The 24,586-nt window shown below is 50.7% G+C and overlaps 4 protein-coding genes and 2 pseudogenes across 4 annotated transcripts; 3 read left to right on the forward strand and 3 right to left on the reverse strand.

Moving 5' to 3' along the window:
- The first annotated feature begins 4,889 nt into the window (after positions 1 to 4,889).
- On the forward strand, positions 4,890 to 6,972 carry LOC136546721 (F-box/kelch-repeat protein At5g42350-like). The gene has a single exon (XM_066538690.1). The coding sequence runs from the start codon at positions 5,034 to 5,036 to the stop codon at positions 6,741 to 6,743; it is 1,710 nt and encodes a 569-aa protein (XP_066394787.1). The 5' UTR covers positions 4,890 to 5,033; the 3' UTR covers positions 6,744 to 6,972.
- A 675-nt stretch (positions 6,973 to 7,647) lies between these two features.
- Positions 7,648 to 11,411, reverse strand: LOC136542247 (pentatricopeptide repeat-containing protein At2g22410, mitochondrial-like). The gene is made up of 4 exons (XM_066534594.1): positions 9,326 to 11,411; positions 9,109 to 9,197; positions 8,705 to 8,862; positions 7,648 to 8,566 (listed from the first exon to the last, which is right to left on the reverse strand). The coding sequence occupies exon 1, from the start codon at positions 11,360 to 11,362 to the stop codon at positions 9,434 to 9,436; it is 1,929 nt and encodes a 642-aa protein (XP_066390691.1). The 5' UTR covers positions 11,363 to 11,411; the 3' UTR covers positions 7,648 to 8,566; positions 8,705 to 8,862; positions 9,109 to 9,197; positions 9,326 to 9,433.
- Positions 11,412 to 12,433: 1,022 nt separating this feature from the next.
- On the reverse strand, positions 12,434 to 13,764 carry LOC136542254 (ubiquitin-ribosomal protein eL40A fusion protein-like). The gene is made up of 3 exons (XM_066534599.1): positions 13,392 to 13,764; positions 13,186 to 13,252; positions 12,434 to 12,646 (listed from the first exon to the last, which is right to left on the reverse strand). Exons 1-3 carry the CDS (start codon positions 13,703 to 13,705, stop codon positions 12,602 to 12,604), a joined length of 426 nt encoding a protein of 141 aa, XP_066390696.1. The 5' UTR covers positions 13,706 to 13,764; the 3' UTR covers positions 12,434 to 12,601.
- Positions 13,765 to 16,428: 2,664 nt separating this feature from the next.
- On the forward strand, positions 16,429 to 18,076 carry LOC136544310 (phenylalanine ammonia-lyase-like; annotated as a pseudogene).
- Positions 18,077 to 18,255: 179 nt separating this feature from the next.
- On the forward strand, positions 18,256 to 19,327 carry LOC136542255 (beta-amylase 2, chloroplastic-like; annotated as a pseudogene).
- Positions 19,328 to 20,046: 719 nt separating this feature from the next.
- LOC136542249 (phytoene synthase 3, chloroplastic) lies at positions 20,047 to 23,510 on the reverse strand. Its single transcript, XM_066534596.1, has 5 exons — positions 22,561 to 23,510; positions 21,652 to 21,702; positions 20,874 to 21,282; positions 20,587 to 20,779; positions 20,047 to 20,490 (listed from the first exon to the last, which is right to left on the reverse strand). Exons 1-5 carry the CDS (start codon positions 23,000 to 23,002, stop codon positions 20,296 to 20,298), a joined length of 1,290 nt encoding a protein of 429 aa, XP_066390693.1. The 5' UTR covers positions 23,003 to 23,510; the 3' UTR covers positions 20,047 to 20,295.
- Positions 23,511 to 24,586: the final 1,076 nt, after the last annotated feature.

Raw genomic sequence — 24,586 nt, forward strand, 5'->3', positions numbered from 1 at the left:
GCATTACAATAGGGAGAAGAATAAAGAATAGCTCCTCATCTTCTTTTTTCTCTTCCAACAAAAAATTTCTAGCAAGCTCTTCCCAAGAAGCCATCTAGTGTTACATATATGAAATTATATTATTACATATATATAAAATAAAAGGCATAAGGCCAATACTCAAGCACAACAAGTCACAAGTGTCATATGTAATAAACTCAAGCACATCATAGAAAATAAACTTCAACTATCGCTGCCCTAGCTGAGTGACGAGCTGCTCAAGTCTGAAACCTAGAACCAGAAGCCAGTCCCTTCAGTAGCTCCATGATTAACTAGTGGGCGAAAAACATTTACAAGGCTACATGCAGCATCTCAAGTCTACATGGACCCTAACTAACTTTGCCCAGTAGCTAGCTAATTACTGTACCTTTGGATAACTAATCACAAGGCTACATGCATCATCTCATCCATACCACAAAGTTCTCTGTACAAAATCACCAACAACTCACATAGTAGCATCAAGAAGTATTAAAAGTCTAAAAAAGTGGAGAAAACATCTAATCATCCAGCAGCACCTAATCATCCAGGTAGCACCTACTCATCCAGGCATGCATGCATTCAATTTTTTTAGAGCATGACTAACAACAAAAACGACAACCAAATTATTAATTTTAAAGCCAAAGGAATATGACCAACTATGCTTAACAACGCCAGACAACCCAACTCAACTGCACTTGCATACTGTCACTTTTCATTACATATGCCTGCCACACAAATCAATCTGATTCTAGAGTACTGGTCATCCACTGAACTCAAACAACAACCCCTTTCCATAACTGTCCCTACACAAGTGTCACCCTGTCCCAAGACGTAGATGCAGCAGTGTCACCCCGTCCCAAGACAATTTAGGAAAAAACAATAGTGGGGGGAACTAACCTGACACCAGTGTCACCCCGTCCCAAGACGCAGCAGAAAATCCCTCCTGCAAAAGCATCATGCCCTCTTTAGTCGGAGAGATTTAGCAAGAGTCGTATGCACTTGAGAACTGAGCTATGTGCACCTCAATGCAAGGTAAACAAGTAGAGAAAACAAGTGTAAACAAAAAGGAAAAGAGAGAAGGCATTCAGTTGTGGTTTGCTCCTCTAAACTTGCATGATTGCCACAGCTAAGCCCCCATAAACTTGAAAAACTAGGTGCTCAGCTCCTAAATAAATTGCATTCTATTTTCTCTACTGCAATGGGATAAAAGAAATGCATCAGTCACCATGCAGAAAATTGCTACTGCAGTGATCGGTTACTATACTAGTCTGCATGCTAGAAAATAGCAAGACTACCAAACATCCCAACCAGTGTATGTCTGGACCGTTATAAGCATGCATATAGTTGTTGTGCAATGCTAGAAAAAAATCCATCACGGCATGCCATCCTATTCTATTGCAATGGTGTTCTGAACATAGAAACTAGCTCACCAGTTGGATCTTTAAGCTACATGAAGCAATTGAGTTCTATTTTCACATCACAAACAAGAAACCATAGAATCACAAACAAGAAACCATAGAATCACTCTGCTAATGAATAGTAAAGTAGTTCAACAGTTGAGTTCTTTAAGCTACATCTATTTTCACATCACAAACAAGAAATCATAGAATCACTCTACTAATGAATAGCAAAGTAGTTCAACAGTTGAGTTCTTTAAGCTACATGAAGCAATTGGATCTAAAACAACCTTGGTACAGCACGGCGGATCTTCCTAGTAGCTGGTTTGGCCAGATCTACAAGAAGGGGTGTGAGATGCGGACTGAAGATTAACTTGTAGAGGCAGAGGTTGTGTCGTGTTGCTGGTGACGTCGGTGTTGCTCGCAAACGACACAATGGCTCACCAGATCTTGCGACGAGGCCGGTTAGTCACGGAGTAGTGGTGGAGCCGTCGTGGTCGGGTCAGCGGGCGGCGGATGAAGAGCTGTGCGAGCGGTCGCGATTCGCGAGCGGATGCATAGGATGGAGTGGGGAGGAAGATGTGGCCATCCGTAGTCCCAAGATCCATAGGAAACATGTGAGGATAGGATCAGGAACCCTAGATACGGTGCAGGGAGATGCAAGTGGAAGCGAGCTCACCTGCGGAGACGTAGATGCTGGTGCCGCAAGGTGATGGCGATAGAGGAGAAGTCGAGGCCGAAGGAGCCGAGGCAATGACGGAGAGTCAAGGCGAGGCGAAGGGGCGGCGACGGGAGTCGAGTCGCGAGAGGGGAAGCTAGAAAGGGACGGGAATGACGTCCCGTGTCTGGAGGCCAGGCAGGTTTCCCCATCAAAACCCGACTCCCGCGGGGCCGAAACACCCATGCGGAGAGCTTCCAAATGGACTCAAGCCGCGACGCGTGGAAAGTTACCGCGTGGGTTTCCAGCCCCGGGAAAACGGCGGGACCCCCGCGGGGAAAGCTGCTTCCAAAGTAGGCCTAAGTGCAAGCAATTATAGCATATATCTATCATGCAAGCTATCTACATCCGCAGGACACATTAGTCACTAAGGGCCCGTTTGGATCATTTAGTCTCTGAGCTGAACTTTAGTCTCTACCCTGTTTGGATCCAGAGACTAAGACTATCTCCAACAACGACACCCAAAATACAAGACATATTCGATGTTTAGGTAGCACTACAGGCAAATAGTTTAATACCTATGTTTAGTCTTCTCCAACAACAGGACCCAAGAGAGAATCTTTTTCTATAAAATAGGTTTTCAGGAGAGAGGATGCTCACATTTAGGTTGTACATCTCCTAGTACCCAAAATAGGTCTCCCGTATAGGTACTCAATTGGATGCTCAAATAGTACTATCGAAGACCCATTTTGGGTTTGGGTGTCGTTATGGGTACTTTGTTGAAGATAGTCTAAATGCCATTAAAGCCGCTGAACAAAGACCAAAATGCCCCCCTTCTCCTCTTCCCCTATAGCAGCAGCCATCCTCGCTCCTCTCCCTCCCCATCGCACTCTCCGTGATGCCGAACCCTCGCGGCAGAGCCGAACCCAATTCGCAGCGGACGCTGTCGGATCTCCCACCACAGACCCGTGCCGGAGACATGCATTTATTTGTCCACATTAGCATACCACGCCATCAAGCAAAATTCATTCACAATTCATGCATCGACGCGCGGGGTATCCTTAGTTTTTAAAGAAAATGAAGCGAACTATGTATGTGGCAGCCTCATCCATTTAAGAGTACAAAGTTAACATAAAACGATTCAAAGTTGCAGTTCATTTTTTTGGTCAAATATAATAGAAAAGAAGAAACATAGTTCAATCTGATAATGTAAAATTAATCATAGAAAACCTCTTGATGTTGGCCAAGTACTTGAATCTTCACCATGGAATAAAAGGAGATTCAAATTGCAATTTGAATTATCTTTTTTCTTTTGCGACTGCAATTTGAATTATCTTTTGTTGACAATTATAACAGGAAAAGAAGCATAGTTCAATATGAGAGCTTAGAAAATAAAAAATGAATGTTAAAAGGTAATACCTGATACATATTGTTACCTTGAAAATTGCAAATGACCCCTCATGAATAAAATCTACATTGTAACTTGTTCTCCCGCACGAGTGGCCCAACCTCCACCGCTCGATCATATCCCCTCCCCTGCGTATGATGGATCGGGCTGACCAGAGGGACCGAATAGTCATTTTTTAACTAATTACAATGCCTCGGTTTTCTCCTAGTGACAGAAGCTCACCAATAAAAAATTCGAGTCACCTTGGTTTACCCTCAATAGAAAATTACATGACCACACGATAGAAGTGGGCAGAAAAGAAGAGAAAGCTGACAATAGTCAAAGAATTTGTCGATTCTAATTATATAGACGGCCTGATCGCTGGTTGGTTTCTTGGCTGGTTTGGGTTGACTGGTGCTGATTTGTTATGAGAAGAAAATACCGTTGGCTGGTTGGTTTGGGCTGGCTGAAACCAACAAATGAACATGGGTTGTGTTTAGTTGGAGGGAAAGTTGGAATTTGGGTACTGCAGCACTTTCGTTTTTATTTGGCAAATAGTGTTCAATCATGGACTAATTAGGTTCAAAACGTTCGTCTCGCGATTTCCAACCAAACTGTGTAATTAGTTTTTTTTCATCTACATTTACTGCTCCATGCACGTATCGCAAGATTCGATGTGACGGGTATTGTAGCACTTTTTTGGAACTATTTTTGGAACTGAACACACGCATGGTGAGAGTTTGTGCAGATGTATGTAGCGGAGACACATGATGAGTGAAAAATTATTACATGCCTCGGTTTTGGATTCTGAGAAAAAAAAATCTCAGCATGTTCTTCAGCTTTATTTTCTTAAAAAACAACCTTCTAGTTTTTCAAGTCATTTTTAACAACTGCATTGTTTGTTTAGCAGAAGCAACAAGAAAACTAAAACAAATATGTCCGAAATAGAATAGCATCGTTATAGAGACGGAATGACATTAGATTTGTCACATGCGAAGGTCAGATCGTCCTTGGCTAGGCACACTATCGCACCGCGCATTCACCGGATCCCCGGAGCTTGAAGCTCCGGCCCCTGCTTCGCCTCCCTGCGTCCCCGGTGGCCCGGTCCCTCGGCACTGGATCCAGGCATCCAGCGCCCGCCCGCGCACACGCGTGCCGGTCCATCGGCGCCCCGCGCCAGCGCCTCGCCACAAAACATAAGCCCCGTGAATCGCGCGGACGGCAGCCCATTCTATCGACCGGTTCGGTTGGCCCGCTTCGATCTCCACCGGCCGGTGATGTCCTCCCGCTCCCGTCCCGTGCCCGTCCATCCGCGCGTGGCGTCACCCACCCCTCATCGGCGCCCGCGCCTCGTCCGCTTTCCCCAACTCCCACTCCAACCACCACACCACCGCCCAAATAATCCCGCGTCGCGTACCCGTCCCGTCGCGACGCCATGCTCTCTATCTCCTTCCTCACCAAGCTCCTCGCTATCCTCCTCCGGGGCATCCTCCTCCACCTCCACGCCCCCACCATCCCGTCCTTCGCGCACCACTTCTTCTCCACCTAGCGGTGAACTCGCTCTGCTGCTGCCATGCCGAGAGCTCTGCAGAGATCTGGCAGCAACAGCCTGGCCTCCCTGCTCCGCGCCGAGACACCGGACGATGTGGTCCTCGATCTGAAGCGGACCGAGCGCGATGGTCGACGCCGCAGGAGGAGGAGGAGGAGGAGGAGCTGCCTCCGGCTGCCCCTCGGCGGGGCCGGTGGGTGCCGCGTCTGCGCATGCGACGAGATGGACTCCTCCGCCGCGGCCCCGCTCCGGCGCACGCCGGGGAACGACGACGAAGACGAGGATGGCGCCGCAGTGCAGTGCTTCGCCTGGAAGAAGGGTGCCGCCGCCGCGGCGCACCGGCCGTCGGGAGCCGGTGCGGGTGAGGTATTGGTGACGGAGGCGGCCGCGGCGGCGTCCCTGGCGGGGCTCCCGGACGACGTGATGGAGATGGTTCTGTGCCGGCTGCCGCTGGCCTCGCTCCTGGCGGCGCGGTGCGTGTGCAGGCGGTGGAGGGACCTCACCGTCGCGCCTCAGTTCCTGCGGATGCGCCGCGAGGAGGAGCCCGGGCCGTACCGGACGCCGTGGCTGTTCCTGTTCGGGGTCGACGGCGACGTCGGGTGGGGCGCCGCCCCTGCCCCGGCCGTGCACGCGCTCGACGTGGCCGCGCACCGGTGGTGCCGTGTCAGGGTGGACGGGCTGAAGGGGAGGTTCCTGTTCTCCGTCGCCGGCGTCGGGGACGACCTCTACGTCGTCGGTGGCCGGTCCGGCGGCTCGGATGCGAGCAAGGTGAAGACACACAAGGGAGTGCTGGTGTTCAGCCCTCTCACCGGCTCGTGGCGGAAGGCGGCGCCCATGCGGACCCCGCGGTCTCGCCCGGTGCTGGGCGTGTTTGAGATGTCCGCCAGCTGCAGCATTCTCCCCACTCGAGCAGAGAAGAATGTCCGACGCGGCAAGTCTCGGTTCGGTGGCGCATCCGCCGTGTACGAGGACCCGCACCGGCTCTCCCTCCGCCGCCTCCGCCTCAGGGACATGCTGAACGAGGACACTGATTCCACTGACCTCGCTTCGTATCATCATGGCAAATCCGCCGGACAGGAGGGCGAGGAAGGCCAGCGGAGGCTCGCCGTTGTCGCCGTCGGTGGGCGCGGCCGCTGGGACGAGCCACTGGTGTCCGGGGAGATATACGATCCCTTGGTCGACAAGTGGGTCGAGATTGCCGGGTTTCCCACCGACGTAGGGCTGGCCTGCTCCGGCGTCGTCTGTGGCCGGATGTTCTACGTATACTGCGAGTCCGACACGCTCGTCGCCTACCATCTGGACAAGGGCTCCTGGGTCGTCATCCAGACGCTCCCCCCGCCTCCGCGGCTCCGCGACTACGCCCCGACGCTGGTGTGCTGCGCGTCGCGGCTGTTCATGCTCTGCGTGTCGTGGTGCGACCGCCACGGGCCGGTGAACCGGAGGGAGAAGGTGGTGCGGAAGCTGTTCGAGCTCGACCTCAGCTCGCTCCAGTGGACCGAGGCGTCGGGGCACCCGGATGCGCCGATGGATCCCAACGCGGCGTTCGCCGTCGGGCAGGACAGGGTCTACGCCGTCGAGATGTTCAGGATCTTCGGCAAGGTGCTCGATTTCGTTACGGCCTGCCGGGTTTCGGACACGGAACAGAAGTGGAGCCGGGTTGGCCGGGAAAACGCGGCGACGGAGGCCGACGCCATGTCCTGCAGGCTGAAATCCATGGCCGTCCTGCACTTGTAGCTGCTGCTTATTTTTTATTTTCTTCTTCTTCTCCCTATAGTCTGCTTGCACAGATTTGTTGTTTCCATGAACAGACATGATGATGATGATGTTTTACATCACAGCTATTGCATCATTCATTTATTTGTTGACATTACAGTGACTATTCATACTCATGGTTCCCGAAATTGTTTTGTATTCTGTGTCAGTGATCAGACTCATATTTAATTGATGAGCCCTAGTTCTTGTTGCTTGCTGTTTGTCAAGAGCTAAACTAACCACCTTGAGTGCACTTGTACGCTCCTTAATTTGTGATGGTTGTCAGTCTCATCTCCATGATTAAATATATCATTAACTCATTCGGTTGGTACAGATCCAGCGAGGCCATCATTAACTCATTCGGTTGGTACATTGTGGCTTAATCATCCTGCGCCCTGTTCATTTAAACTGCTTCTCTCACAACAAAACAGCATCAGCCGGCTTATCAGTCGCAGAAATCATCAACCTAACAGCGTGCTGATCTTATCCTAGTAGTCTGTATAGAGTACAGACTATAGACCAGAGATACAGACTATAGACCAGAGATTTAATAGTGGTTGGCTTTCGCATAGTCAAATGTTGTCGAATTATCCGCTAGGTATTCATGGAGGAGGCATCCCGGCATGTGTACAACTTTCTTCACGCCGTTTCATACGTTCACGGGATTAAGGTTCATTTGAAAATCCAAATTATATTGCTTATCTTGCAGGTTCTAGCTTGATTTTGTCAGCTTTTTTTTTTCTCATGATGGGAAAATATATATTTCCCTGATCACAATCTAGAAAAGGGGGGCACATCTTCACTCATGCAAATGAGAAAATTGTAAGCATAACAGATCTTTCTAGTAGGTTATCCTCCCAGTCCTAGCTTGTGATCATTCATACAGTTTAAAAAATAGAACCAAAATACCCATCATTCTGGTAGGTAGCTGCTCTATTAGAGAAAAAAAAAACCCCGATTGCAAGTCATCATAAGCAAGCTCCAGGAACATGCTTTATCCACCATCACAACTTTAAAAAACAAAGCAGTTCCATGATTTCTAAAGTAAAAAAAAGAAAGAAAGGAAGGGCAAAGCAACCTCACAAAGCATCAATATATTCCCATTAGCCGGAACCAAATCATCTAGCCATGGACTTGCAAGCAGCATCACAAGAAATGTGTACCAACCAGATCGGCGAAGTGATGTGGCCACGTGCCGTTGGCATCCTGGACTGACTCTCGAACCCTTGATTAGCCAGTAGTGCTTGCGTTGTGCCGATGGGAATTCACTACTTTTCGGCGCTTAATAACTGCCAAAGCACAACGCATGGTGGCCCCATGGGCACGCTGGTACTTACATTGCTGCCTTCAACTGGCAAGCGGCAAACTGCAGGCCCCCACTTACTTGCAGCTCGGCTGGTCAGCTTCGGCTGGCTGGCTGGCCTTTTTTTTTTTTCTCCTGCCAGAGCAGTGTTTTTCTCTCACCAAATTCTAACATGAACAATATTTTCCAGCTGCTACAGTAGAAATTTAATGCCAGCCGAACACTCACTTGACTGATGCGCTGTAATGTAATGTACTCACGGTGCACAATTAAGAGAAGCACGTGGCAGGCATCACGAACTGATTAATGTAGGCACGGATCCATCCCACCTCATCTTGCGGCCGTTCAGTTAAACCAACCAATCTTTTCTCCTCGGAACAAAATTTGCAGGGCTCGCGCAGCGAAAAAAAAAAGTGAAACTGTGATTCTTTGAATGATGTTGCTATCTTTGCTCTGCTTTTACATCTGGAGTCAGCGCCTCTGTTACCATGGTATACTCAATCTGGCCCAGAGATAGAGGAACAGAAAAATGTATGTCAGCATGTAGCTCTGTCTCTAAAAAGCTAGTAGGTAATCTTCTTTTTTTTTAAAAAAGCTAGTAGTTAAGATCGTTGCCTTGTTGACAACTCGTAAGGGTGACCTGTGAACGTGTGCTGAGATCTTGTTGCCGAGCTTTAGTCTCTCTCTCCACATATATTGTTGAAACATCACAGTCACAAGGGATAGTGACTACTGAATTTGTGGGCGTAAGAACACCAGTCGAGTTGGTCGAGTGGCTTGCCCAGCGAACCATGACATCTACAGAAAACCAGAAACACAACCAGTTAGCAAGACAAATGAAGGGTTACATTACATGGTCAATACGGAAAACTGAAGTGGACAACTTATTTCTGAAACTGAACCAAAGCAAAAAGAGTAAGTCGTCCCAGTATTTTCTATGTAGGTGGACTTTGTAACTTAAATTATACGTCCACAATGATTTTATTCATGGATCTGATGAACCTGGACACTCTTTGAGAAATGTGCTTGGTCAGCACTACCTACCCTCAAAGGCTTCAACAGGAGGTGTGCTTGGCAATGAACATTACTCCCTCCAGCTCAAAATACATGTCACCGCCCTCATTTATACAACACTGCAAACAGATGTCTCATTTATTTGTGAATAACATTTATTTGGCAAGGGCGAGAAAGGAAGGGAAATATAGCTAAAAGTTCTAGGATGACCTGTATTTTGAAAGAAGTTCGGAATCAGAGGGGGTACCTTGTAAAGCAATGTGCCAGCCACATTCATCTTCATTTTGTATAGTGCCTGACTCAGAAATGTTATGAACTTGTAACTGATCCTGAAAAGAATTCCAAATAGATTCCTTCACTCTACCACACATAGATCTTCTGGATGCACAGCCAAGAGATGCAAAGAAATCAAATGATACGACAGCTGATCAACTACTGCATAAATCTTGCTTGAGCTTTCATGTCTAATGTCTTCCACTCCAAATTCATGGATGCGGTTGTTTATTTCAATTGAACTAACAGCCATATCCTTTCTCGTCCCCCGCTCTTTCATTAATTTCCTGAGCCTTTTCATGTCTTCCCACTGGTGAGTTTCGTATAACAAGTTTGAAATTAGAACAAACAGACCTCCGCTGATGCCCTCCAGTTCAAGTAATTGCTTGATCACTTGCCTGCCAATCTTGACATTCCCATGGATTCTGCAGGCTCCCAGCAATGCACCCCAGACCACAACATCAGGCTTCATTGGCATCTCTTTTATTAGACAAACAGCCTTTTCAAGATGACCACGTCGGCCAAGAAGGTCAACCATGCAAGCATAATGCTCAACTTCATGCTTAACATTGTAAACATGTCTCATAGATTCAAAGTAATGCTGTCCAGTTTCTAGTAGACCCCCATGACTGCATGCAGAAAGAAGGGCCACAAAGGTAATCCCATCTGGCGAGAAGGAGTCTCTTACCATTGACCTGAAGAACGTGATTGTGTCCAATGCACGACCATGCAATGCCAGCCCCCCAATAATAACATTCCAAGAAACTACATTTCTATTACACATTTCACTGAACAGGCTGATTGCTGTGTCTACCTGACCACATTTTGCATACATGTCCAGAAGTGAATTAATTAGAGAGACATCAGGATTATAGATATTGTCTCTAATATAAAGGTGTACCATCTTCCCTACAGTCAAGTCACCAATTCGCCCACAAGCAGAGAGGACAGCCACTAAGGTAACCTCATCTGGAGCAAGACCCTGGGATTGCATTCGGTTATAAAGATCCAATGCTTCATGGCACTGGCCACGTTGAACATAGAAAGAGATCATGGCATTCCATGAGACTATGTTCCTCTCTGGCATGTGGTCAAACCAGCATCTTGCAGCATCAACTGAACCATGCTTCGTCTGAGCGCAAAGCATGGACGTCCATGAAACGACACTCTTGATGGGCATCATTTCAAAGCACCTACGAGCCATCCACAGATCCCCACACTTACCATACATGTCCACCAAAGCGCTTTCAAGAATCAGATCAACCCGAGATCCACTAACCAAGATATGACAATGCACAAGGCGACCAATTTCAAGGTTCTCTTCTTGTGAGCAGGCGAGAAGCAGGCTGGCCAACGTGAACTTATCTTCCAAGAACCCTTGACGCCTCATCTCTCCGAACAAGGCGCACGCCTCTCTAGTATCCCCCGCCTGCGCGTACCCACCGATCATCGAGTTCCACGACACAACATTCCTGCCCGCCATCTCATCAAAGAACCGCCTTGAGTCCCCCAGTGATCCGGCCGACGCGTAGGAGTGCAGAAGTGCGTTGCCCACAAACACCTGCCCCACAAGGCCAAGCCTCAGAGCGACACTGTGGACGGCCAGCGCGTGCTCCCGCGCCTGCGCTCTCGTGCATGCCTTGACAACAAAGGGCAGAGTGAACTCATTGGGCAGGATCCCTCGCCTGAGCATGCCGCGGTGGAGGCGTAGCGCTTCCCGCGGGCAGTCGCTGTTGCAGTAGGCTCTGATGATGGTATTGTACATGACCCTGTCCGGGTCAGGAATTCCATCGAACAGACGGCGCGCGTGGCAGAGAGCGCCATGTCCGGTGTTTGCAGAGACCGAGAGGGCGCAGTAAGAGGCGAGGAGGAGATCGGATGCGGCGGACAAGTAGGATCCGTGGACGAGGAGGTGGGCTTGGAGCTGGTTGAGGCGCTGGATGGAGCGGCACTGGCGCAGCAGCTTCTGCAGGGACGGGAGATAGTGGCCGGCGGTCGCGGGCGTAAGCATCGAAAGGCGAGGAGAAGCGACAAAGCAGTTTGCGTTTGTGAGGTGTGGGGAAAACCCCCAGCCCATGGGCCGCGAATGGTTCTTACTGGACCCTGGACCAAAAACTGCTTTACATATCCCGCAAATGGCGAGCGCCAAGCATCACAGGTCACAGGTGCACAGCGCAGGCGGAGCAGCATGAGGCTGTTCGGGAAACACGTGTTCCCGAGGCAGATCGCCCTGTTCGCCGCAGGGTAGGTACCTCCTCCGTCGTTCTCCTATCGATCTCTCCTCAATTGCAGCCGGGCGGCGGCGTCATCGCTGAGGTGCATGCTCGATTGAACATGAACTGCAGGCTGGTGTTCTTTGGGGCGACGACGTACGACGTGCACCGGTCCATCAAGAACAACGAGCAGCCGCCGACCAGGGAGCAGATGGAGGCGCTCCAGGAGACCAGGACTACATCAACTCCAAGAAGCGAAGCAGTGAGGCCGGTGAAGAATGAAGATCCGTGCTTTATGCGAAGCTGATACATATTCATCATTTGCTAGGTGTGTATGCTCGCAATAAGATCGGGTCAGGTGGGGGCTGAAAACAAGTAGGTGCGTGCTATATGTTCGACGATATTCCCATGAGGATTTCTGGACTGTAAAATGAATCAGTAAATGTGGCTTCGACGATATTCCCACGAGGAGACTATAAATAAATCAGTAAATGGCTGTGTAATTATGAGGTTGTAATTGGGCATGTTTCGAGAGAAGCATGGCGGAGTGCGCGACCCAGGGTTGGGTGCAACCCGGCGTCCTTGCCACATATCTTGTTTGGATGCACTTATATCCATCTCAATCACGTGTGTTTGAGTGGATTGAGATAAAAATTAGTTTTAAATTTCACCTCAATATAAACACACGTGGATTCAGTTGAATAGGAGCATATCCAAGTAAGCCCACAACGGGTTTGTGCCGGGGCCAGGGGGCATCGCGCGCGGATGGGACGCCGGCACGTGGGGGTGGTGGACGTGGGCAAGCAAACCCACAGCGAAGAACTATACTATGATATTCCGCCATTTATACATGTAGATACATATCTCACTTATATAACCAATGTATATAATAATAATTATATTAGAAACATCTTAACCAAGTGTAGCACACTTTTTCCTACTATACTACAACTTTATTCATAAAAAGGAGCGGAAGGTAAAATTTATTAAGCATCCCAAAATTCCAACTGATGATGCCTGACCAGGCTCTCCAACGATCATGTTCCACCAATCTTGGACATGAACCTTTTCTTTGACCTCAGCTGAAAAATTAGATGGCACAGGTCAGATGAAAGAATGACCAAATGTGCTGATAGTAATAATTGAAGTATGACTGCAGATCAAGTGTGCATAGCAGTAAACTCATCGTCAGTTAAAACTTAAAAGTCTATCTTGCTATATAGATATACGATGACTGGAAAAGCCAAAAAAAAAATTGCGATCGCCTAATATAAAACCAAAAACATGAGACAACAACAACAATGGTTGCCTAATATACGAACGAAGGGGCAAAGCCGCAAAAGTACACTTGGATGACCCATAAACGCTACCAACTATTCTCACGAGTAAATTAATCTGAAAGCATGACGTACTACTCACAGCAGCGATGCCAAAGCAATAACCTTGACAGTAATTCTGAAACAAAGTATTGTATATGACGACTGAACAAAGCCTAAACATTAACATCAACTAAAACCAATGAGCATGAAAGATGATAGTCTATATATAACGATCGAAGTAGTATATAACAAATCAAAAGTTACTGGATGAACACAAGTTAAACTGATTGATGGATTCTCACCGCGTTGGTGTGCCCACACTTCTTCTTGCGGCAGTTGGTTGCCCTGAGAGGAAGCCGTGCATAGCACCTGCAGGAGAAGACGGAGGATCAAAGATCAAAGTTAGGGATCGTATGCGCAGAGAGCTTGGATCAGTACTTGCATTGAACGAAACGATCGAGCGGGATCATCAGTAAGTAATAAAGGCGTATATATATACAGTACGTACTTGCGGCAGACCATCTTGTTCTCGTTGTACTTCTGCGCGAGCTCGCGGAGGCTGGGCTGGATCCCCTCGGGGTAGCCGCCCCTGCTGCCGCCGCGGAGGCGCAGCACCAGGTGCAGCGTCGACTCCTTCTGGATGTTGTAGTCGGCCAGGGTGCGGCCGTCGTCCAGCTGCTTCCCCGCGAAGATGAGGCGCTGCTGGTCCGGCGGGATGCCTTCCTTGTCCTGGATCTTCGCCTTCACGTTGTCGATGGTGTCGCTGCTCTCCACCTCCAGCGTGATCGTCTTCCCCGTCAGCGTCTTCACGAAGATCTGCATCTTGCTTCCCACGTCGCGTCGTCTCACCCTCCGCTCCTTTCGGTTTCGTGGTGGTACGAGGTTATCGAAACCAGCTATTGACGGAAGGACGTGCTCTATCCCTGCTTTATATAGGGAGGAGGTGACTTGCCGGCTGCGAAATCTACCAGATGGAGATTTCGCGGACAGGAGTGTACGTGACTCCTACGAAACTGATGGAGTTTTTTTTTTTTTTGCTTTTTCAAAATTACTAATACTAATGAGTACTTTTTTTGAGCAAAATGAGTACTACCCGCCTACTAGTCGTCCCAATAACCAATATGTCAAGCCTCGGAGAATCAGAGGCCCAAGATTTAGTTTGGGCTGATCCTATAGTAGATACACATAAGCTCTTTTTGGTTGACACAATTACATTTGGGACTCTTATGTTCTTCCCCATTTATTTAACTTTGTGATTTTGCCCTTCTGTTTCAGAAAGAAAGCAGAGTTTACCCCTATGTATCATTTAGACGAGTTAACATAGCAAGTTCAACTAAAAAAGACTGGTTTTCCCATGGGAATTTGCCCCTACGTATTTTAGTACCCCTTCCGTTTTAAATTATAAGTCGCTTGGATTTTTTTGGTACATCCATTTTGCTATGTATATAGATATAACAATATATCTAGATACATAGCAAAATCGATGTACCGAAAAAGTCAAAACGACTTATAATTTGGAATGGAGGGAGTACTATGTAACTTTAACATCTATTTTGACATCGAATATTCAGACAACATTTTAAAAGATTTTTTTAGAAAAAATTGCAAATAATTCAAATTTAAGCAATGTTTAACAAGTTCAACATGCTTAATCACTTTTGATTTTTTTCCATTTTATTTAATTTGTTTATTCGACATTAATCTAACAGAATCTAAAACAGGGGGATGGTTGCTTCGGATTTAAAAATTAAAGGTAAAGGCACAAAGTTGAAAAAAAACGAGATTAAAATTACAATTGGCCTTCAGAGCAGGGGGCAAGAACACCAATCTCCCTTTTATTTACAACCGACCTTGAATAAACACTTAATGCATTGATAACCTTAATATTTTAGGCCGGATGCAGATCTTGTTATGGCATTGCGTGTCTTTTTTTTTTTTTTTTTGTCCACGTATTTTTGAAATGGATGGACATATATTTTGCCTGCGCAGCATCTTCGTCATGGGCCGCAGAGTTAGGCCCATTGAACGACTGTTTGGGCCAACTAATTAGGTTACATGTCCTTTGTGTTTCATTTTCTTGGGCCGGCACTAACGTAACGTCCCTGGCCCAGAAATTTTCTTCTCAGCTAGACAGAACATTTCTTTTTCTCAAGGGAAAAGAATCAAATCTGGACATGGAAACTCACTCTGCCTCAGGATTCAGATGTGCGTCGCTAGGTGTGCTACTCCTGCCTACTGGTGCACACGAGGCGATTACTATATGCTGCTTCTAAAATCTTATTAAAGAAGCAGCTGGTCTGGTACCACATTGTCTGTTGTTTGTTCCCAGTTGCCACCAACATTGCTTGATGTGTTGTTATCAAAAAAAAAAAAATGCGTGATGTGTGGACATGAAAACACGTATGTAGGACGACTAGCAATTAGCAGGAGGACTGCAGGAGGCATATTGCGTATCAGCCGTCCCTTCCACAGGTCCCCTCTCTAAAATATTTTCGGCAACGAGGAATGGAAGGCCAGCATCCCTGCAATTCCTACAGCCAATGCTGCTGCTGCTGTACACAAACAGGCTTCTTCCTTCTCGAGCCATATATTCCTTGACCTTCCTACATTCCTACTACTGCAACACAAAACACAATGCTCGGCCGACGGTTTGCGAGACTCTGACCATACGCACAGCCAACAGATTGGCATATTGTTAGATAACGTAAAATAAAACATGAAAAGGATGTGAAAAAGATCCGGTTGCTTTCAACCACACAAGCATAAACAATCTCCGGTTTCCTCTGGGACAAAGAGTACAATTGCGTCACCCAGGCACCCGGCATTTAGCACTTAGCAAACTCCTCAGTCTCTGTGCTGAATAAACTAGAGCCTGGGACTGGGAGAAAGAAGCACGCAAGGTTATCTCAAGATCCGTCTGATGAGCTGATGCAGCCAGCGACGTGACATTTCACTGGAATTTTGGGCTAAATAAGTACGTTTAGATTTCAACAGGATCTTGTAGACACGGACTGATGAGCGGAAACTTTTTACTTGCAACAGCTGACGCCGCAGGCATGGCTGTTCCCGTGTCCGTAGGGAGAACACCTGCACAGGCGTATCTTTGGTGAGCTCATGCTATGATCCTTCTTCACAGTGGCAAATGGTGCCATCTGTGGTACTCCCTAAGGCCATCAGGAATTTGAAATTTTCTTTGGGCTACCAAACCTTACAGCTCTGCGACTAAAGATTGTATCTTTTTTTTTACAGAATTATTTAGATCCATTTTCTGTAATCCAGCAGCTATCAGTTTAGCACACTTAAGTCCTGTTTGTTTTGACATAACTTCTTCACCAGCTTCATGAGCTGTTTGAAGTTGTTTTGTGCCAGACAAATCTTTTTGCAAATAACTCCACATGTGAACCTCCTCACAACATACTCTCACATGGGGTAAATGGAAGATGAAGTTAAAAGAGTTAAATGCACCAGAGATCCATTAACTTATGAGAAAGTTTCAGTTGAGTCCATCAACTTTCAAAGTGGCTTTTTGGGTCCATAAACTTTTAAAATGGTTCGCTGCAGTCCATACCTATTTATTTAACCTTAAATTCAAAACACATTTGCAGAAAACCCCTCCCCACACACATGCAGGTGCATGCATGGCTCCGGCGCTGGCCTGGGCTCGAGCGCGTGCAACTCGTACTCGAGCACGGGCTTGCCGGCGAGGTTGGGCTCGGCGAGGCCGAGCGTGAAGGTGCAGCCCTGCATCTGGCCGCCGAGGCCGTCGACGTGCTGAAGCTCATATCGTCGACGTTCCTGATCGCGCTGTGCCAGACCGTCGACCTACGCCACCTGGAGGAGAACCTGAAGAGCGCCGTGAAGAGCTGCGTGATGACGGTGGCCAAGAAGACCCTGAGCACCAGCGCCACGGAGGGCCTCCATAGCGCGCAGTTCTGCGAGAAGGACCTGCTCACGGCGATCGACCGCGAGGCGGTGTTCGCGTACGCGGACGACCCCTACAGCACCAACTACCCGCTGATGCAGAAGATGCGGTCGGTGCTGGTCGAGCACGCTGCTGGTGTTGCCGGCGTGCACGCAGCTCTTCACGACGCTCTCGGTTGTTGCCGAAGTACCAGTTGAGGGTGTAGTTTGCAAACCGAACCGAATAATCCCAAAGTCATGTAAACAAACTTGTAGATCGCTTCTAGCTCTACAATTTTTGTTACTACACCTTTCACTGGATCGGGCTGGTTTGATAGTTTGAGGGAGCCGAAGATTGAGTTTCAGCTTGTATATTTGAGGTGGTATTGATAAGTTCATTCAGTTCATTCAGTTCGCACCATCACCGCGTCGGGCGACCTGGTCCCGCTCTCCTACATCGCGGGACTCGTCACCGGCCGGGCCAACTCCACGGCGGTGGCACCCGACGGCAGGAAGGTGGACGCCGCGGAGGCGTTCAAGATCGCCGGCATCCAGCACGGCTTCTTCGAGCTGCAGCCCAAGGAAGGGCTCGCCATGGTGAACGGCACGGCCGTCGGCTCTGGGCTGGCGTCGATCGTGCTCTTCGAGGCGAACGTCCTCGCCGTCCTCGCCGAGGTCATGTTCGCCGTGTTCTGCGAGGTGATGAACGGCAAGCCCGAGTACACCGACCACCTGACCCACAAGCTGAAGCACCACCCGGGGCAGATCGAGTCCGCGGCCATCATGGAGCACATCCTGGACGGCAGCTCCTACATGATGCTCGCCAAGAAGCTCGGCGGCTGGACCCCCTGATGAAGCCGAAGCAGGACAGGTACGCGCTCATCGGCTTGTCGATGGACAACACCAGGCTTGCCATCGCGGCGATCGGCAAGCTCATGTTCGCGCAGTTCTCGGAGCTCGTGAACGACTTCTACAACAATGGCCTGCCGTCCAACCTGTCCGGAGGGCGCAACCCGAGCCTGGACTACGGCTTCAAGGGCGCCGAGATCGCCATGGCGTCCTACTGCTCTGAGCTCCAGTTCCTGGCCACGCTCTGCAGCTAGCACTCATCTCGGACCAGCGCACGCTCGAGCTCGGCAAGGCCTCCAGCGCTCTGCACAGCAAGGAGGGCGTCATGCTGGAGCTCCCGGCGGAGGGATGGATGGAAATGGCGAGCTGGACATGGACGCGTCTTCGGGGTCCTGCCGGGCCACCATGCTGGCCGCACCATCACGAGCGAGCGCCACTCCGTCTTGGGCTCCATCATTCTGCACTTTTTCCTTTGTTTTTAACTGGACTTTTTTCTACTCTGGAAAGTCCGAAAATTGCATCCACTACACACTAGTGGATGTGGACCGAACGTAAGGTCGACGACAAGGTTTGTGAATTAGACACTGACGAACTACTTAATTGCCGTTGGACGTTGCAGCATACCGCTCCCGAGATGGGTTGTGGAGGAGATGGACAAGGACCAGGACCTGGCCTACACCGACCGGAGCGGCCGCCGGAACTACGATCGTGGAGGTCCAGGTCGGCATGGGCCCCGCCGGCGAGCTGCGCTACCCGTCCTACCCGGAGAGCAACGGCACCTGGTCCTTCCCTGGCATCGGCGAGTTCCAGTGCTATGACAGGGTACAGCATGCGTGCTCGTTCGTTTTTTTGTACCCCTCTCAGAGCTTGTAACTGACCTGTTGCGTGCGATATCCATGTGCATTCATGCAGTACATGTTGAGTAGCTTGAAGGCGGCTGCCGAGGCCGTGGGCAAGCCGGAGTGGGGCAACGTGGGTCCTGGCGACTCCGGCGGCTACAAGGACTGGCCGGAGGACACGGGCTTCTTCCGTCGTGAGGGCGGGTGGAGCACGGAGTACGGGCAGTTCTTCATGAGCTGGTACTCGAGGATGCTGCTGGAGCACGACGAGCGCATCCTGTCGGCGGTGACGGGCGTGTTCACGGGGTCCCCCGGCGTGAAGATCTCGGTGAAGGTGGCCGGGATCCACTGGCACTACGGCACCCCGTCCCACGCGGCGGAGCTGACGGCGGGGTACTACAACACCCGGCAGCACGACAGGTACTCGCCCATTGCGCGCATGCTGGCGCGCCACGGCGCCGTGCTCAACTTCACGTGCGTCGAGATGCGGGACCACGAGCAGCCGCAGGACGCGCAGTGCCGCCCCGAGGCGCTGGTGCAGTAGGTGGCCGCCGCGGCGCGGGAGGCCGGTGTCGGGCTGGCCGGGGAGAACGCGCTGCCACGCTACGACGAGACGGCGCACGACCAGGTGGTGGCCACGGCCGCCGAGGACCGCATGGTGGCGTTCACGTACCTGCGCATGGGGCCCGATCTGTTCCAGCCCGACAACTGGCGCCGCTTCGCCGCCTTCGTCAAGCGCATGTCCCAGCCGGGCGCACGGGAGGCGTGCCGGGAGCAGGTGGAGCGCGAGGCCGAGGGCGTCGCGCACGCCACCCAGCCGCTCGTGCACGAGGCCGCCGTCGCGCTCACCGATTGATGTGCAGGTGGCCGGCGTTCCCACCCACTGCCGAGATGGTCGTACGTGGAGGAAGGCACGAGCAAGTAAAGCACTAAACCCGGCCACGCATGCACTGCATGCGTGTGGGAAGGAGTTTTCTACAAATGTGTTTTGAATTTAAGGTTAAATAAATAGGTATGGACTGCAGTAAACCATTTTAAAAGTTTATGGATCCAAAACGCCACTTTGGAAGTTGATGGACTCAACTGAAACTTCCTCATAGGTTAATGGATCTCTGGTGCATTTAACTCAAGTTAAAAATAGTGGCTTCTCCCACTCACAGCAATGGGGAACAGCACACGCATAGGCCGCATTTGCCCCTACGCAGGGAGGGAGTGCGCGGGCTCGGCCACCGGGGGCGTGGGCGCAGCAGTCGGAGCACGTGGCTGCCGGGGCTCGCTTGCGGGCGCACTGGCATGTCGGGACTCGGAAAGAAAGATACGAGGAAGAAAGGATTTGGGAAGAAAGAGAGGCCGTAGAGAAGGAGATGAGTAAGAAAGAGAGACCATGGGAAAGAGCATTATGGTCATTTTAATCTTTATTTTCTATCACGAGAGGTTGTTTTGTCAAATGTTCATCAAGACAAGGTCAATGTTATTAATAGAGCTGCTCATGGAGAAAATTTTTTTGTTTCACTAGTGAAGCTGAGCAGTGAGTGACAGCATGGCATGTCACAACATTACTAATTAGGCCAATCAAGGTAGCTACAGAAACATACTCTGTATGCAAGAAGGTTACCCACTATCTTATTTCACTTTTACTCTTTTTAGTATACACATATATGATACATCCAGTGCTTGTAGTACATGGCTAAACTCGGAGTACAAGTATCTAACACCGACCACCACCACCTGCCAACCATGTACTACTATTGATACATGTGGCCTGACCAGAAATTTGTACATCATATCATTCACTGCTATGTACCGAACGTTACAGAGACCGTTCTATGTTAGGCTGGAGTAGCGTCTCTGTCTCTCAGCCTGCTGAGAAGAGGGGGGCACCAGTGATATCAGGTACGCCTTGGGCAGCGCCATCAGCTTCTTCCTCTTTGGAACGTAGGCCCTCCTGGTGAAGTTGTTGTAGTCGTTCGCCTCGATCTCGTCGAGGATTTGCCGGTACAGGAGCAGAGAAGCCCACACCTGAAACAGCAGTTGCAGCATGCAGGCTGTTCAATCATCTGAATTCTGAAGCCAGGCAAGTAAAGATGGTGATGTGTGCGTCTCAGCTAGACTCACCGGCCATCGGCTCTCCTGATTGAGCTCGGTGGCGCCTTCCTCGGCCTGCCTGAAGAAGGCTCTGGCCCTGGTGATCTGGCCCCTCATGAAGCTCCGCCACTCGTCGGTGACGCGGCCGTCCAAGATGTCGGCGTCGGAGAGCCCCGCCATCTCCAGTTCGTCCTGTGGGAGATAGATCCTTCCCCTTCTGGCGCTGTTATTTGTTGGCACACGTGAAGCACACGCATGTAAGTATTGTAGGCAATATATATGGGCGAGGACGGACGCTGACATTGGAGATGACGTACTCCTCGCCGACGTCCCTGAGGATGTTGGTGAGCTGGTTGGCCAGGCCCAGCGCCAGCGCCCCCTTGTAGACCGTCTCGGTGGCCGCCCTCGAGTCCGGCGAGATGCCCATCACCGGGACGCTCATCAGCCCCACGGTGCCGGCCACGTAGTAGCAGTAGAGGTACAGCTCGTCGAAGCTCCGGTACCGGGACTTCTTCAGGTCCATGCGCATCCCCTCGATCATGTCCCTGAACGGCTGTATGTCGACGGGGAAGTTGGCGACGGTGTCGGACAGGGCGGCGTCGAGCATGTCGTACGGGCGGCCGGCGAAGATGTCCTCCAGCCGCGACTCCCACCGGTCCAGCGCCACCGCCGAGATGTGGGACGCGTTGGGCCCGTCAACCAGCTCGTCCGTTCTCCTGCACCACACTGAACACGCGCGCACACAGATGGAACACCACGTCAGCGATCCATCACTGTCATCCCTTCCCTACTGATCAATCATCAAGGAAAAATCATCGTGCCGGTGCATAAACTAATCTCTAGCTCATCAGAGTGTAAACATTTTTTTACTGCATGCTTAGCCATACGGTAGGTATGAACTGGATTTTGGGTGACAGCATCAGCAAGTATCGTTTCTGCATGTCCTATGCTGCAACAAGTCGTCGTCTAAAGGCGGTTTACTGTTTTACTAACATTCAGAAAACGAAAGGAACCTTTTGCGCCGACTGTCAGGTGTCAACTGCAGACGGTACTAGAAACCGGGACATGCGGGGTTTGGTCTGCTTGCTTGCTTACCGTATATTGCCCAGATTGCCCTCCTCCGCTCCGGCGTCATCAGCTGCGTCGCTGCAACAGAAGAACAGCGGCATCTCATCAGATCAGAGATTCAGAGGTCAGGCACATGCATGTGCGCACTGATTGTCGAAGCTGACTGGTCGGTATTCGGTATGTGGTGTCCACAACTACATGGCAAAATAGTCATTGTTCCTGATGTAGTATGATTAACATCTCAATGCATGCGTCCAAGATCGAGTCCATACTCATGTGGAAAGTCATCTCTACTTTTCATGAGCATGCTGTCAATTTTTTTCAATCATTGTCATAGTTAATCAAATTAAATATACTAGCCGGTGCAGTAAGCAAATTGGAAAGGCAGGTGTTGGACTCGGACGGTCGGTTCAGGCTTCTTTCGACCAAGGATATGCATGACTGAGATTTTCATCCTTTTCCTATTGTCCTTTTTAGGACAAAAAGTTTGTTTTTTTACTTTGTTTATTAAACAGCTTGCGAGAAAAACACACTAGTACTTGTGACACATGCATGTGCCTCGATCACGGCAAAACCTTTGTGGCTGGGGCGTAGCGAACAAAACTTGCCACGCCTAATCTTTAGTGTGGCTGTTAAAGAAAGTGTGTTGACTAAAATCGAAGTCACACTTATGATAAGGTTTGGCATGAAGATAATTCTATGGCATGTGGATTAAGTGCTAAAAAAGTATGACGTGCTATAGGTGTAACAGTGAATCAAACAGCGCTGAAGAAATTGTGGCACGACAGATTTTAGTCACCAACCAAACAAACCCGACGTGATAGGTTTTGGTCACCCCACCCAAACAGACCCTTTGGTCATTAAACTAGGAGTACTCTTAAACTAGACTCTATTCAGATGAACAAGGGGAGTAGCGGGAATTTTGATCTCGTTTACCCAGGTAGAATGTCTTGGCGTACTCCTGGCAGACCTCCCCGCAGCGGTGGAAGGCCGCCTTGAGCCCGCCGTCCATGGGCACGGGCTCGATCCGCGCCGTCCTCGGCGCCGCGGCCGCGAGCGCCGCCTGCTTGAGCACGACCTCGTGCACCCTCTGCTCGGACGGCACGGCGAGCGCGTCGTCCCCGGGCGCCGGCGCCGCCACATGGAGTCCCCGCAGCGGCAGTGCTGGCGCGGGCGCGGCGGCGCCCCACGGCTCGGCCTCGAGGCAGCCAATGGTGTTGGAGGAGCCCGCGGCGCGCACGGAGCCCGGCGCCACGCCGCGGCCTCCTCGCCACCGCCTCCCGTACCTGGCCGAGAACGTCGCCGTGCGGGTCGGCGCGTCCACGGGCCACCGTGCCGCGCACGCCGGCGACTTCACCGCGTGGCTAGTGGACATCATGGCTGGCTGACACTCGGCGATGGCGGATATATGGAGCTGAGGAAGGTGGTGACCAGGCCGAGCTATATAGAGAGGGATCGAGAGAGCAGAGGCGGGCGGGGTCTGGAGGCTGGAGGCTGGAGGTGGGAGACTGAGAGCTGAGAGGTGACAGAGTGAGTGAGGCCAGCAGGCGACAGGGCTCCCGTCAGTTTTGTCCGTTGCCTGCAGGACACTGGCCGAGTACTGCAAAAACACAAAACTAGCCCTCTCCCGTGTGGCAGGTGACCGGCCACTGGTTTTCGGATTCCAAACCGCGAGTTCCAAAGCGGCGAGATGGCAGAGCCAGACTTCGTGGCGGCTCCCGTGTTGGCCACGCTCGCGGGAGGAGTGGAGGACACCCCCAACCCACGAGCCTCTCTACTCTCTAGCTAGGCGAGATCGATCGAGGAGCACGGATGACAACCACAGCTGCGTGCACTCTCAAGCTCAAGCTACTCCACGTCTCCACGCACGCACGCACGCCCAAGGCATGGCGGGCCTTTTGTAATGCGGAATTGGGGAGCCGCGAGGCCAGGTGGCGGGCGTTGGCAGGGGGTGTTCCTGTCCAGGAGGAGGAGGACGCTCTTCGCCCTTCCGTGGTTCACTGGTTCGTGAAAGTGGCTGGTGAGGCATTTCGCCCGGCACTAGCAGGCCGCATGGCATTCGCAACCAGACAAAACGGCGCGCGTGGAAAGGTTCAGACGGTGTCCTGGTGGAGATGGCAACTCCGTTTTCGTATGTTGGCAGATGACTTGTGTCATTGTGTGCTGTGCTGTGGTGAGTCTCACGGCAGAAGTGGTCTCGCTTATCTGGCGAAACCATGCTACTCCAGTCTCCTGTACTAGAGAGCAAGCATCACAAAACCATTCTGCTAAAGCAGTGCGTAATAGAAGTACTCCTTACTTAGTATACTAAGGCCCTATTTTTACTGTACTCCCTCCTAAAATTCATATCACATCGAATGTTTTGACACATGCATGGAGTATTAAATATAGACTAATTCGACACCGCGGCGCTACAGTAAACATGTGCTAATGACGGATTAATTAGGCTTAAAAATCGTCTCGCAAATTAGTCTCCATCTATGTAATTGGTTTTGTAATAAATCTATATTTAATACTCCTTATTATCTAAACATTTGATGTGATATGAATTTTTACCAAACACCCCCCTAATAAACATCACGCGTGTGATCTCTCTGGTCTAAGTCAACGATGTATTCGAGTATCCCGCCGACCATGGTCTCTCTCCGGTACCCGCCTGTCACGAGCCACGCCCGGGCGCGTCGCGCACCGTACGCGGAGCGCCCACCCCGCACCCGTGGGCCAAGGGCCATGGCCGGTCCGCATCCGCCGCACGCACATGGCCATCAGGTCACGGTCCACGGAGACGACGAGACCGGTACCGGTACCCAGGCACAGGCAGGCAGCGCGCCGGAAGGGACACGTGGTGGGGCGCGCGATCGTGGCAGGCCTCGCCGCCCTCGGCCTGTCGGCATGTGGGAACGGCGCGACCGACAGGAGGAGCACCCGGTGGGGCCTCCTGCACCCCGCCCGCCCGGTGTGG

The sequence above is a fragment of the Miscanthus floridulus genome, chromosome 3, assembly GCF_019320115.1.
Source record: "Miscanthus floridulus cultivar M001 chromosome 3, ASM1932011v1, whole genome shotgun sequence".
Taxonomy (NCBI): domain Eukaryota; kingdom Viridiplantae; phylum Streptophyta; class Magnoliopsida; order Poales; family Poaceae; genus Miscanthus; species Miscanthus floridulus.